Source organism: Rhinatrema bivittatum, chromosome 1, assembly GCF_901001135.1.
Source record: "Rhinatrema bivittatum chromosome 1, aRhiBiv1.1, whole genome shotgun sequence".
Lineage (NCBI taxonomy): Eukaryota > Metazoa > Chordata > Amphibia > Gymnophiona > Rhinatrematidae > Rhinatrema > Rhinatrema bivittatum.
In genome coordinates this window covers 685,181,081-685,196,357 of record NC_042615.1, presented here as the reverse complement: position 1 = coordinate 685,196,357, position 15,277 = coordinate 685,181,081, and the positions used below count along the sequence as shown (strand labels likewise).

At 41.7% G+C, this 15,277-nt stretch overlaps 1 protein-coding gene across 5 annotated transcripts in view; it reads right to left on the bottom strand.

Annotated features, from left to right (window-relative positions):
• Positions 1-15,277, bottom strand: part of FCHO2 (FCH domain only 2) — a 532,544-nt gene that overhangs the window by 293,520 nt on the left and 223,747 nt on the right. For all 5 annotated transcript variants that reach the window (XM_029574710.1, XM_029574736.1, XM_029574720.1 and 2 more), the window contains 3 exons: positions 7,870-8,048; positions 3,265-3,276; positions 2,920-2,944 (listed from right to left, as the gene is read on the bottom strand). In XM_029574710.1, the coding sequence (XP_029430570.1) occupies positions 2,920-2,944; positions 3,265-3,276; positions 7,870-8,048 (216 nt within the window). The remainder of the gene's footprint in view (positions 1-2,919; positions 2,945-3,264; positions 3,277-7,869; positions 8,049-15,277) is intronic.

The window sequence follows — 15,277 nt, the reverse complement described above, 5'->3', positions numbered from 1 at the left end:
TTTTTGCTTTTCTCATCGCTGATTCTACTACAATGGAGGCGTGGGGCAGCTGTACCACTGCGTAGAAGGGCAACTCATGCATCCGGAATTTCAGGTAGGTCTTCCTCGCTGTCGAGGACTCTGACAACAGAGTCATTCAGCACTGCATGCGAGGGCAACGCTGTGGGCTCTGTGGGTGTCTCAAATATTTTCAGGATACTCAAGACCTCCGCCCTGGGGTCCGGTATTTTCTGAGTTCCCACATGAAGGGTACTTCCCATCTTCTCCACAAATTTGTAGTAGGATAGGCTTCTTGCGGAGATATTGGCCGTGGCTGCTCTTCCGGGAGGGGGGGGGGGGGGGTCCGAAGGGTACCTGGTGGATGATCCCGGGATCGTGGTATCCGATCCCGGTAACGAAAGACTCTGTGGGGACTCTTGCAGGGGACTCCCTGGCTGCTGTTCGGTGTCACAAGGCCCCGTAGGTGTGAGACTGCACCCATAATGGTCTTCTCCACTCTCCACTGTGCCTTGTTCCACTGATAACAGGAACTGAGCTAGGATCTGAGATATCTGTGTCACTGCATGGGAGGTTAGCATTCTCTGTGGCCCTGGATAATGTCCCCCTCCTCTGGGGGGAACTGCCGCTAGCAAGATGTCCGAATCTGGACCTCTGGATCGGGCCATTGCCCACTCCACCCCAGGGCCTGGCCTGTCTCTCTTCTCCAGGGGCTCTTGGACATGCGATCCCTCCCAATTGTGCCTAGAGGCCACTAAAAGAAAGAAAGAAGATCGTGACAAATGGGATGACCCCGATGATCCGTGCACGGATACTGGCTCCACTTCTGAAAAGACTAGCTCTAGGTCCGGCACCAAGTCTCTCTCTGCCACTGGCAGCTGTGCTGCCCTTAATGAGTCTCCACTTGTTGGTGAAACGTTTGGGACTCGATGGTCTATAGCACAGGTGACAAACTCCAGTCCCCGAGGGCCACAAACAGGCCAAGTTTTCAGGATATCCACAATGAATATACATGAGATAGATCTGCATGCTCTGCTTCCAATGTATGCAAAACTATCTCATGCATATTAATTGTGGTTATCCTGAAAACCTGGCCTATTTGTGGCCCTCGAGGACCGGTGTTCGCCACCCCTGGTCTAAAGGCTTTATGGCCTTTGACGCACCGTTCCTGGACGGTGCGTCAAAGGCCACTGCATTGGCGTCAACCCTTGCGTCGGTGCATCGGCTGAGGCTCTCCAACTCCCCGACGCTGCGTCGCACTTCTTCCTCTCCGATGCATGTGCGTTGGCATTGCACCATGCATCGCGCGTCATGTTGGGTATGTGCGTTGGGCGGTTGCGTTGATGTACTTGCGTCGCCTGAGCCTTACTTCCCATGGATCTTCCGAAAGCCCCGTGTGTCGATGCGGCCTGGGCGCGCTTTAGCAGGGCCCCTGGGTTGCCTGAGGGGCCCTCTTCCCCCTTCGGGGGTTCCCGAATGGGCCCCAGGGAGGACTATGTGGATCCTTGAGCTGGTTCTGAAGCATACGAGCTGGAGGCTGCCTCCCTCAGCCGCTGCTTCCTTACTCTCGGGGACATGCGGCCACAGTCCCTGCAGCTAGATGGCTTGTGGTCTGGTCCCAGGCAGAGGTAACAGAGCATATGGCTGTCTGTTACCGACATAATCTTTCCGCACTGGCAGAACTTAAAGCCAGGCGGTCTAGGCATCGTTGCCCTGCTGTATCCACAGCAAACCAAAGGAAAAGTACTTGTAAGCCTAACACTGGCAACACTAGTGAGGAGCTCCACTTTCAACCTGCACTGCGGAGAAAACTAGACTGAGGCAAGCTGGGAACAGCAGGGGGAGGACGTGCAGGCGTTGAGGAGCTCCGCCACCTAGAGGACAGGAGGACATCCCCATCCTTCCCCCCAGACAACATGGCTAATTCAGCCTGCTTATCCATGGGAAAAAACAGTCGAAGCCATGAAAAAGTATCAGGTGTGTGGTCGATGACCAGCAGACACCACGAGGCGAGAGTCGTAATCGACTGCAAAGTTGGAAAAAAGGGGCTAGACAAACCTACCACATCGATGAGGCACCGACTGCGAAGAGGGACCTGACGAGGAAATAAGCAGGAACTCGAAACTTATCGAGAAAAAACAAGAAAAAAAAGGGAGCTCCATGACCGCGAGGCACCTGTACCACGAAAAAGAAGAGACTGAAGGGGAACCTCACGTGGACGCATGGATAGTAGCAGGTTGGGGCTTGCTCAGTCTGCAGGTCAAAGCTTCTAGAAACGTTGCCAAAAGTTTTCCGTGCCGGGCTCCATTGGATGATGTCACCACATGTTAGGACTACCATCCTGCTTGTTCTAGGAGAAAATGTTACATTTACATGCATAATTACTTTGAAAATTCACATATTTGTGCATAAGCCCCTGTGTGAAGCACACTGGAATGTGTCACTACAGATAATAAAAGATTAAGGGGGCTCTGCAAGGTAGTAAGTGCATGGGAATTCCCACACATGCCTGGAAAGCCTTTTCCAGTTTTTCCAGAATTCTCTGGGAGACCATCCATGTCAGTTCCATTAGATGGCTTTACTTAAGTGGCTGATTCGTCCTGCTTGTCCTTGATCATCATACATAGATATCACCGATAAGACGAGACAAATCATCAAATGTGGATATGAAATTCATCCTATATATACTGTAAAAATTTGAATTTTTGAAATACACTAAATTAAAAAAAAACAAAAAAAAAAACTAGAGCCCAAGTATTAAAAAATCATCTGGTTTCATCCTGATTTAAATATCCTGGCAACCTACACATGGATCTTGCTTTTTAAAATACACTTCTAAAACTGGTATGGTTTTAATCATTGAACAAAGTAAAAAATTCAGAAATTGTATCACAGAATATTTTCAAAAGCTTAATAACTTACTAGGTGAACTTCTGTTCATCTGTGCCTAAAACAAAAAAAAGAAAGCAAAGTAACTATTTTGCTTCCTAATTTATAATTAGAATGGAAGAACTTTCTAAGCATGAAATTATTATTCAATTAAGATGTAAAATTGGAGATTATATCAATTTAGAATTATGAATGCCACAATTAACAGTTGACATTTCTGTCAAATGCAAAGTTACATAAGCTAACAAAAAGGTATTTCATCACAAATGCTTAGAGAGTTTAGTTAAGATTTGAAGTGAAAACCCATATTTCTCACCTATTATTTTATTTCTGATTAAAAGCTAAAACAACCAGTTAGATTATATCTACTATACTCACCGGACTTTGTCTCTGTTAGAACGTGAAAGGAAAAGGGGAAAAAGATGAAGAAGATTAGTCTACAACAGTGATTCTCAACCTTTTTTTCTGTCAGAACACAGCTGACAAATGATATTCACATGCGTGACACACTGAACATATGACTGTCATGGGATAAATGTAAACATATACTCTGTATACACAGGAACCCTCCTGCTCCCAAACAATGAGCAGAACTAGGACATTTCCCCATACAACTCATGCCATAATATTCTGATTCTGGTGTCAACTCAGTAACACAAATTCTCGCTACCACCAGGCACATACTAAAATAAATCAAAAACTGAAAAAAGAAAACCACTCAGCACATGTGTAGCAAACGTGCCATACCATACCAGCACCAACTCCAAGAACTCAAACAGCAATAGCCCTACCTATGAAAAGACAGCTGTGCACCACCATTGCATATCCTATTGAGAAAACATAACAAATAAAACTGATATAAATCCCTACATAATAGTAAAATACCTCATCTCAGCCATACACACAGAACAACCTTCACCAAATACAAAATAAAACCCACAAATTACAAAGGTGGAGACAAAATCTAGAGTGCGAACCTGGAGAACTAGAAATAGAAACATTTCCTCCTACACTAAGCAAAGTAAAAAGATAGAAAATATGCACATTCCCAAAATTGACATATGGCTTTTGTACATTGTCACTTCTCCTCTATGCCCTCATCATCCTTCACTTTTCCCAACTACTTCCTTTCAATCATCCCCTCACATTCTCACATCACTGCCAGTATTTCCTAAACATCCCCTACATCATCTTTCCCATGCTCACTCTCTCCTCCTCACTGACCAGTATACCCGCAGCCCCCTCTTTCTTACCCCTTCCTGCTCAGCATCCACCTGACCTGCCTTTTCCCTCTGCCCAACAGCCCCCACATCCCCTCTTCTCCTCTAGCTACCCAGCAGCTCCAATCCCATCTCCACACACTTTCTTGCCTAGCAGATTCGTAAACCCCTATTCCCCCCACATCTCCCTGCCTAGTAGTACCAACACCCCTTCTCTCCCCTACCGCCCCCCCATGACCAGCAGCCTTCCTAGATCCCCTTTCCTCCACCACCCATGAAATTTTTGAGTCCTTTTGTTCCACACCTCTCCCTGACTAGCAACACCCACACTCTCCCCCCAACCCCTACCTGCCTAGCAACACCTGCATTTTCCCCTCACCTGGATAGCAGCCAGCAGAAAAGCCTCTAGTCCAGTCCAAATTTTCCCTCCTTCCTCATCTGCATATGAGGGTAAGAAGCATTTGGGAGAGGAAGAGGAGGCAGCAGAAGCTGGTAGTGAATCTATGTATTTAGAGGACTTGCTTCTCTTCCTCATGCTCCTACTGTCTCCATCACTTCTGGGCCTCACAGGGTGAAGAAAGCATCATCACCATCACTTCCGGGCCCAGCAGGGGAAGATAAAGCTGGTGTCCCAGCAGGCCCACAAGAGCAGAAGTTAGCAGTGTCTCACTCTGAGCTGGGTGAAGAAGGAAGAAACAGCCTCCTACTGGGCCAGGAAGAGGACAATGTCACAAGAGCAGCCTCGTACTAAGCCTGATAAAGGGGAAGTTGGCTGATGCCCACCCAGGCTGATGAGGAGAGAACAGCCTCCTGGGACCTCACAATAGACCAGTGTGTCTCGCCACACCTGTTGAGAATTGCCATTACCCTTTGTCGCCATACACTCTACCAGTTTCTAATCCAATCAGTCCTCACTTTATTAACAAGTCGCCTACGCAGAACCATGTCAAAGGCTTTTTTGAAATCCAATTATACTACAATACTACATTGAGCACTCCCCTCTGATCCAATTCTTTGCTCACCCAATCAAAGAAATTGATCAGATTCATCTGCCAAGACCTACTTCTGGTAAAACCACAAAACTTTTCAGTCTCTCATGGGGAAATTAATAGCTTTGTAAGAAAAAAGACTTCCCTTTGTTAAAACCATTTTGACTTCCCCCATTAAAGCATGTCTATCTATATGGCCAGTAATTTTGTTGAGAACAGCTTCTACCATTTTGCCCAGCACTGATGTCAGGTTCACTGGTCTATAATTTCCTGGATTAACCCTGGAGCCCTTTTTAAAAATTGGCATTACATTGGCCACCCTTCAATATTTAGGTAAGATGACTGTTTTAAATAAGATACAGATTACTAGTAACAGGTTTGCATTTCATGTTTCAGCTCTTTCATGACACTGGGGTAAATACCATTTGGTCCAGGTAATTTGTTACTCTTTGGTTTGCTCTATTTCATCTTCCATTTTCACAGTGATTTGTTTCACTTCTTCTGAATCATCCCCATCGAAATGGTTTTCATGTAGATATCTCTCCTAGACATTCTGCTCAGTAAAGACTAAATTAAAGAATTCATTTGTTTTTTCTGCTATGGTCTTGTCATCTCTATGTGCCAGTTTTAAACCTATATTATTTAGAGGTCCATCTGACTCTCAGACTTGTTTCAAGTATACATGTAAAAGTTTTTATTAGTTTTCGCCTCCCTGGAAAGATTCTTTTCAAATTCTTTCTTGGCCTGCCTTATTAATGTTTTACATCTAACTTGCCAATGCTTATGCTCTTTCCCATTTCCACATTTGGATCTGCTTTCCATTTTGTCAAAGATGTCTTTTTTAGCTTTTTTTTTTTTTTAACTATGTTTATTAAAGTTTTGAAATATACAAAGAAAAATAAACTTTGTACAGCAAGATTTGGAAAGAGAAAAAGAAAATAGAATAAGACTGACAACAACAATAAAAAAGATCTTTTCTCACAGTAATAAACAATATTTGGGGGGGGGGGGGGGGGAATCAGAAACCAAGGAAGAGAATAAAAAGAAAAAAGAAACAAAATATAAGTAACAGACAGTGTGAATAATCTCCTACTATAATAAACAGAGGTAGACCCCCTAAATTAACTAAGGGTTAGTAACGGAATTGACCCTTCTAGTACTTAACAATACTTTCAGTTGGTCAAGATCAAAAAGATTTATGTATTAGCACCTAATTTAACCACACATTTTGATGGATCTCTTAACAAAATAGAAGCTTCTATAGCTAAGACCTGAGAATGTAAAGAAAGAAACCCCTTGCATCGATCCTGAATCTTTTAGCTTTGACTGTCTTTCACCTAACCATTTAACCATGCTGGCAGTTATCTGGACTTCCTTTGACTTTTTTTTTAAGGATTATTTGCAGAGGTCCGTTTGTACTGGCTGGAAGGCCAAGATATAACAAGTTGCAGTAATCTAACACAGAAAAAATTAACATCTGCAACACAAATTGAAAATCAGAGGACAGGAGCGGTTTCAAATATTTAAGCATCCTTAATTTGTTACATGATGATGTCATAACAGACGATCTGTGACCACATTCATAAACTTTATCACTCTATTTCTTTTGTAAGCGTTAAACACCCACTTCCACAGCAAACCTATATATACTTTCACAATTCAAAGCAGTCATAAAGACAGGTTATTATAAATTATGCTTGGTGAATTTATTTATGGTCCATACTTGAGTCAAATTAATTTCATTCTGTGGTTTAGGCAAAAATATTCACTACCCTTGATTACTGTAATGCCTTATTTCTTATTCTAAGAATGCCCTGTGAGCTCTTCCAATGCTGCAGAATCGTGCCACCAGACTCATCGCTGGACTACCAAGGATGGCCCATATTACTCCTGTACTTTGTGATCTTCAATGGTTGCCTGTCCATGAATGCATTCTATTTTAAGTGGCACTACTCATTCACAAGCTGCAAAAGATTGACTCCTTACCTTGATCAATCAACAGTTATACATTTACAACTCAACCCGGGCACTTCATTCAGCTCAAATAAGTTTACTTTAGATATCCTCTTTCTATCAAGTGCACTTAATTGACATGAGAGAGAGACTTTTCTTTGTTGCTAGACCCATGTTGTGGAACTCTCGATCTATGGATCTATGTATGATCGAATGCACTCAAACTTTTAAAAAGATGCTAAAAATATGTTTATTCCAATTAGCATTTTATGTTTAGAATCAGCTTTTGGATGTTGAGAGCCAAGGATTGATTGTGCTCATATCAGCTAATTTGGCATAGAATGATATTATTTTATGTTTATTTTTGTTTTATTCTATGCATGTAAATTTTATAAGCCATCTAGAGCTATGAATAGGTGTCATATAAATTGTCAAAATAAAGATATTCACAAGCTCTGCTCTCCCATTAGAAGATGACACTTCTGTTATCAGCACTCCCTCATAGACAAACACTCAAAAGCACGATCATCAATCTTTAATTTGAAAATGGAAATACCAACACAGATCTACTAACAAGCTACCCGAGACCAAAGTGGATGGAAGTCAATGATTGCCCATGTCTGCAACAGACAAGACAAGGCATACAGAAAACAAGACAGCATGCACATATCTTAAAATTATAGGTCTTTTGCTTTACCACTGGATGCTATTCTTTCAGACAGCAAATATCCACATTAGGAAGCCCATATTCACTATGTCTAACTTAATGCCCTAATTTTCTTCTATATATAAAGTAAAAATATGTACAACCTGTTACTCACAGATACAGGTGGCGAAAGAATGATGTTGCCGATAGATACTTTTAACTCATCCAATGAAGCCATTGTATGGTGAGTTCCATTGTTTGGTTGTATAGGTTTTATCTCCACATGGAACCTCTTTGGTTCATCATCTTCAGAATCAGAATCACTGGATGAGCAGAAATGGTTCTCTTTGGTATGTTTGAATTAGTTAAAGAAACCACATTAGCAAAATCAGTTTAAACATACAAATCACACAAATGAATCTACAGGAACATTTACAATAGTTTCTCTTGAAGGAACTAGCTTTCATATCTATTCTAGGATATAGTTGCCAAACAATAAAGCATACAAATTGCCTATTATATATATTCCAAAGCTTATAATGAAATTACAGTCAATGAATAAATAGTGGCATCATGAATTGCATGCTTATATTTTAGTTGAATTTTGATTTCATTTCTAACCATATTTGTAGACTGCCTTTCTCTAAAAGCGAGACCCCAAATGGTTACATTATAAAACAAAATAAATTCAGCAATAAAAACTAACTTACTGCTAGGATTTTGGGTAGTAGCCATGTGAGGTGAATGTCTGGAGCAAAGGTGGGTGGTCCAGTGAGGCTGGGTAGAGTCTCTGCAGCAAGGTGCAGCCTGGGCTGAATCTCTGGAGCAAGGTGCATGGAGGTAAGGGTGAACTTCAGGAATACTGGAACCGAGTTTGGGTATGTGTGGAAGTGGGTGCGGGAAAGCGTGAAGCTAGAGCACTGGATCTGGGTGCAGATATGTTCTTCCTTAGATGAGCAGCAACTATTGTAAAACATTTTGTAAACACCTTGGACACTGCACTATGGAGAAACACAGACACTGTGGAGAAATGCAGAAACTGACTTTTGAAAATCAGGATATGCATGTAGGCATCCTTGAGGTCTAATGTGGTTAGCCAGTCATTATTCTCCAATTGAAGGAGGATTGTCCCTAAAGTTTTCATCCTTAACTTTTCTTTCTTCAGGTGCTTGTTGAGACCTCTGAAGTCCAAATGTAAGACACCACTAGTTTTCTTTGAAATAAGGAAATATATGTAGCAAAATCCTGTGTATCTTTGTAGTATTGGGACTGTTTCTACCATATTTGCAATAAGGAGGGCTATAGCTCGTTAGAGGAGTCAGAGCAGTTGTGCATTTACAGAGTGATTTTTTGGTGGAATGTCTGGAGGGTGAGCATTTGAAAATCTATTTTATGATCTGTATTACCCAAAGGTCAGTGGTTAAAAGACCACAGTGGGTTGAAGTGCTGAAACTTTCCACCACTTGAAGGCTGTTTAAATCTAACTGGAAGCCTCTTTGATATTAGAATCAAAAACTAGGTATGCAAATGCAAGCCGCATCCAAGAAGCGACCGTGAAGCGTTAGGCCTGCGCAATCCATTTTACTGTATAGAGCGCTATACAGCGCTATACAGCACTATACAGCGAATGCCGACGTCACACGCCGTGACGCCAAACGTAGTGACGTCACGCCTTGAGCGGCCAAATTGCACGCTCAGGCTGAATGCAAGCAGGAGAAGTGGTCGCAGCTCAGTAAAGGATTCTCCCGGGAGCGATTGTGTCAGAGGGCCCCATGCAAGCATCCATCTTTGCTGGCGGGGCCGCTTTCGCCGCTAGCTGCCCCCGGGAGGCAGGGGGCGGCTCCCGGGAGGCAGGGGAGGCGCGGTGCGTCTCCGGAGGAGGGCTGCAAGAAAAGTAAGTTACACTTCACAAGTCTTTTCGCTTTTCTCCTTTTTCGCTTTTCGTTGCTTCGGGAGGAGGGTAGAGAGGACTGGGCTGCCCCGGAGACCAGCACACATGGACGAGGCCAGGGCAGGTGAGCGAGGGCTGGGGGAAAGTTTGCCGCCTATCCTTACCCCTGTCTCTAACACAGGGGTAAGGGTAGGCAGTAAGTTAGCAGGTTTAAAAAGCGATAATCGGGGCACGCGTTACTGTATGGGAAGGAATAGCTAATCCGATCGTTTACATCTCATATACATGCCGCGGGCAGAAGGGGTTACCCGTTGATTTAAAGAGGCGGTAAGGATGGGTTAAAAGGGTTAGTGAATCGCGGGTTGGACTAACGCGGCCAAATTGTGAGTAGAAAGCGGGTTAGAAGCAGGGTAACCGAGGCCGCACTTTACTGTATTGACCTGTCAGTAAGGCATGTGGAGCAGTGACCTTTAATAAGGTCTGTTTCTTTCACTTTGTCTCCAAAAAGATTATCCCTATGCAAGAAGCATCAGCAGGTTTCTTGTGAACATCTTCGTGAAGCCCCAAAGCCAGTGGACATGCTAGCCTTTTAGCTCCAACAGCAACTTCAGATGTTTTGAAAGAAATATCACATCCATAAATTAATCAAATTCGTTTTTTTGCATTCCTCCGTTTTGTAGCACAGAAGCAAAACAATCTGAAGGAAGCTTCTGTGTCCTATCTTGCATCTTTTGTAAAGAGTTATATGTGAATTGTATCATATATAATTGCTAGCCAAGTATCCTAGATGCTTGCACAGATAATGGGAAATCTTTTTTTTGCCACAGCATCCAGTAACTGCATCTGAGGGGTACTAGATTGTGTTTTAGACCACTTTGCTATTTCAAGGCTGAATTTACTGCTACAGATCCATCAGGGAGTTATACCTTTTAATGCCCAGGATAAGGCTGAACTTTATATTTGAAATCCAGCTTTCTTGCTACGGGTGTCTTGTAGTACTTTATGAACCAATACATAAGTCAAACCATTTCTCATATCTGAAGATTTTCACACTGTTTTCCAGGGAATTATTTTATTGAGTTTAGATTACTGCAATACACTATCTTGAGCTTCCCTCATTGAAGCTGAATATCTTGCAAATGGTCAAAATAAGCCATCCAATACTGATGGGTAAAATGTTAAGAGAGCATATTATCCCTGTGTTGTTCCGGTTATATTGGTTGGTAATATAAATGTGGATAAAATTTGAAGTTTTATCTTTGATCTACAAGGCTTTAAATAATAATTTGGTTTAACTGAATAGACTTGTAAAGCCATAATAATCCTTCTTGAGTGCCTTGTAAAACTCAGCCAGAGACAATAATCAAGGCTTCGCCCATAATAGCGCCTGAGCCCAGCAGAATGCTAGTCCATGATTTTGGAGTCATGGAAAACATTAGCTCTAACTGTGATAAAGATGGAGAATATAGTATACTGGTAAAACAGTTTTTGACGACATCAAGCCACATTTTCCTGATAAACTGATGATGGTACTGTTTGGAAAGAGGACTCCCAGTAGATTTATTAATTTGTATACTTTTATATACCAAAGTTTGGTACAAGCCTTCACTCCGGTTTACAGGTATAACAACGGTTTACATGAAAAAGCAACGGTTTACATTAAAAATTATAGTAGAATGGTATAATAACTATAACGGCTAATTTTTTACAGCATTAACAGTAATGTAATGTATAACATTTAATATATTTTAAATGAAAAAAACCAACGAATTACAATAATTATATTAGAATGGTATAATAACTAAGGCAGTCAATTATTTTTACAATGTTAACAGTAATATAATTTTTAACATTGAGTATATTGATTGTGTAAGGCAAGATAACATTTTCTAGAGATAATAGTAGGATATAGTGATTATGTTGTCCGAGAGGATAATTATGGTATTTCACTAGAGTTGATTTGAATGTCATGACAATATGACAGTTTAACTGTGGGGGGGGCAGGGGGGGGAATGGGTGGAGGAGATTAATTAGTGTGCTTTCATGGTTAAGTGAGAGCGTATGTGGAGAGAATTTCTTAACTCCTATGTGTCCTAGGGGCCTCAAAAGTAGCTGCTATATACATATTATAAATGAGGGGATAAGGAGGCTGAGGTGATGCATAAAATGGTGTTGTTTAACCTATGCCGTCTTTGTAGGCTTGTCGAAATAAAGTTTTGAGTAGTTTTTTAAATAATTTTGTGCTGTTTTGTAATCTTAGGTTTTCTGGTAGGGTATTGCAGAGACATGGACCGGCTATCGAGACTGCTCTCTCTCTTACTGTAGTAAGATTGGCAGACGTGACTGAGGGGATAGCTAGCAGGCTATCGAGACTGCTCTCTCTCTTACTGTAGTAAGATTGGCAGACGTGACTGAGGGGATAGCTAGCAGGGCTTTATTTGTTGATCTTGTGTTACGTTGTGAATTAGGTTTTTGTATTATGGTATTTAGGCAATCGACTTCATTGTTATGTATTGATTTGTGTATGATGGATAGCATTTTGTACTCTATTCGTTTTTCCACGGGTAGCCAGTGCAGTTCTTTTAGTACAGGGGTGATGTGTTCTATTTTTTTGTGGCCGGTACGTATTCTGGCATTCTGTAACATTTGAAGCGGACGTGTGGTTGTTTTGGGCAGGCCTAACAGTAGCTGTTACGACTATGGCTGCCATGCAGCCTCCTCACCACGAGAGGCCCCTCATGAGCATGCTCTCTTGGTTTTCTCATTCTAGTTCACACATACCTACAGTCAGTCTCACACTTACCTGCATGCTATCATGAGTACACCCTTAACTGCACTCAGCTCGTGTTCTGACCACATTTACCTGCACTCACATCCATGCATACCCCCATACTGTTCCAGTGTATCACAAAGCTCACCCTTACCCCCATGCAACCTGTTCCAGAAACTCCTTTCCAGCCAGCACCCAGCTCTACAGACTCCAGTACACCAGACTCCTTCCAGCCAGCTCCCAGCACCACAGACACCTTCCAGCCAGCACCTGGTATCAGACACTCTTCCAGTAGCGCCAGAGATTCCTCTCCAGCCATTGTCAGAGACTTTACTGTGACTCCTGTTCTCTCTATCCCGAGTCACTCCTACATGTGGTGTTCACCACACCTGGCGATCGCCCAATCGTAACAGTAGCGAATTGCAGTAATCAAAGCTTGTGAAAATCAGGGATTGTAGTATGGTTCAGGATTGGTTTTAGGCGTTTGAGAATTAATAGTTTGTTGAAACCCTCTTTGATTTTCATTGCTATGTGTTTTTTGAAGTTCAGTTCTGGATCAAGAGATCTAGGTGTCATAGTGGATAATACATTGAAATCGTTGGTATAGTGTGCTGCGGCAGTCAAAATAGCAAACAGAATGTTGGGAATTATTAGAAAGGGAATGGTGAATAAAACGGAAAATGTCATAATGCCTCTGTATCGCTCCATGGTGAGACCGCACCTTGAATACTGTGTACAATTCTGGTCGCCGCATCTCAAAAAAGATACAATTGCGATGGAGAAGGTACAGAGAAGGGCTACCAAAATGATAAGGGGAATGGAACAGCTCCCCTATGAGGAAAGACTAAAGAGGTTAGGACTTTTCAGCTTGGAGAAGAGACGACTGAGGGGGGATATGATAGAGGTGTTTAAAATCATGAGAGGTCTAGAACGGGTAGATGTGAATTGGTTATTTACTCTTTCGGATAGTAGAAAGACTAGGGGGCACTCCATGAAGTTAGCATGGGGCACATTTAAACTAATCAGAGAAAGTTCTTTTTTACTCAACGCACAATTAAACTCTGGAATTTGCTGCCAGAGGATGTGGTTAGTGCAGTTAGTATAGCTGTGTTTAAAAAAGGATTGGATAAGTTCTTGGAGGAGAAGTCCATTACCTGCTATTAAGTTCACTTAGAGAATAGCCACTGCCATTAGCAATGGTAACATGGAATAGACTTAGTTTTTGGGTAATTGCCAGGTTCTTATGGCCTGGATTGGCCACTGATGGAAACAGGATGCTGGGCTTGATGGACACTTGGTCTGACCCAGTATGGCATTTTCTTATGTTCTTAAGCCATATACCAAGATCATGCTGTCGAATTGAATGGTGTAATTAGGGAGGTCTCCTGAGCTTTTTCTTTTGAGTAGTATACATTCTGTCTTATTCATATTCAGGCAGAATCTCATTTGATTTAGGAGATTTTTTATGTTTTTGAGATATGTGGCTGCGAGTTTAAGTGCATTCTCTAAAGTGTTTGTTACTGGGATGATTAATTGGATGTCATCAGCATACATAAAGTATGTGAGGTGGAGTTGTTGATATTTACCTGAAATGATCTGTTGAGGAGGAAGGAGGTGAACCAATTTAGTGTTTTATCAATTAGTCCAATTTCGGATAACCTGCATATTAGGCTTTATGTTCGACCATATCAAAGGCGGCAGATAAATCTAGTAGAATGAGGATGTACGTTGGCCATTGTCGAAACCTCTTAAGATTGAGTTTGATAGGTTGAGCAGTACGGTTTCTGGGCTGTGGTGGGTATAGAATGTTGTTCATTTCTAGATGTACATTAAGTTGTTTAAGGGCTGCCTTTTCAGTTAGTTTAGCGAGAAAGGATAAGTTTGAAATGGGGTGGTAGTTGTTGAGCTCAGCAGGGTTGAGGTTCTTTTTTTTCATAATGGGTTTAATTGTGGCCATTTTAAATTTGTCTGGTAGTTCTCCTTCTTCTAGTGACTTATTGCTGATTGTCATGATGATTGGGGTAATGGTTTGTGAAATTTCTTTTAAGGTTCGTATAGGTATTTTATCGAGTTCATGGCAGGCAGGGTTTAGGGTTTTAATTAGGTTCTCAATTTCAGTGGTCGATACAGGTTCAAATGTGGACCATGGTGTAATGTCTGATGATTAGCTGTATATTTTGGCTTGGGGTTTTATCTGTTTTCTCAGTAATTTTGCTGATTTTGTTTTTGAAGAAAATTGATAGGTTTTTGTTTGAGAGTATGTTAGTGTTGTTGCTGTCTGAGATTAAGTTTTTCACTATACTGAATAGAGTTTTTGGATTATTTGAGAAATTTTGGATTTTTTGCTGTAGTATTTTCGTTTGGTTTTGTTTATCATGTTTTTATAGTATGCTAGGTGTGTGTGGTATCTTTCTAGTGTTAGTGGGCATTTGCTTTTGCGCCAGTCTTTTTCTTTTCTTCTTAGTGTAGATTTGGGATCTCTTAGTTGTTTACTGAATCATGGGTTAGCATTATTTCTTTTATCATCAATCCGTTTTATTCTTTCTAGGTTTATGGTATTAGCGATTTCTGTTATTTGATGCCATGATTGGGAGGCATTGTTTATATTTGATAGATCTACGTTCATTAATTGCTTTTCGAGTTCTTGTTGTAGTAGATCTAGAGGAAATGGAGGTCTGTATTTGAACGAGTAGGGCTTGTTTTTTTCTGGCTTGTTGTTTGAGTACGGTTAGAGTCTTACAGTGTAGGAGATAATGGTCGGACCATGGGACTGGTGAGCAGGATACAGTGGGGTTTGAAAATAAGTTATCATTTGTGAAAATTAGGTCTAGTGTGTGGCCTGCTTTATGTGTTGGGTTGTTAACAAGTTGTGTGAAGCTGAGGGTGGATAGTACGTCTATCAGGGTTTGGCATGGGTGAGAT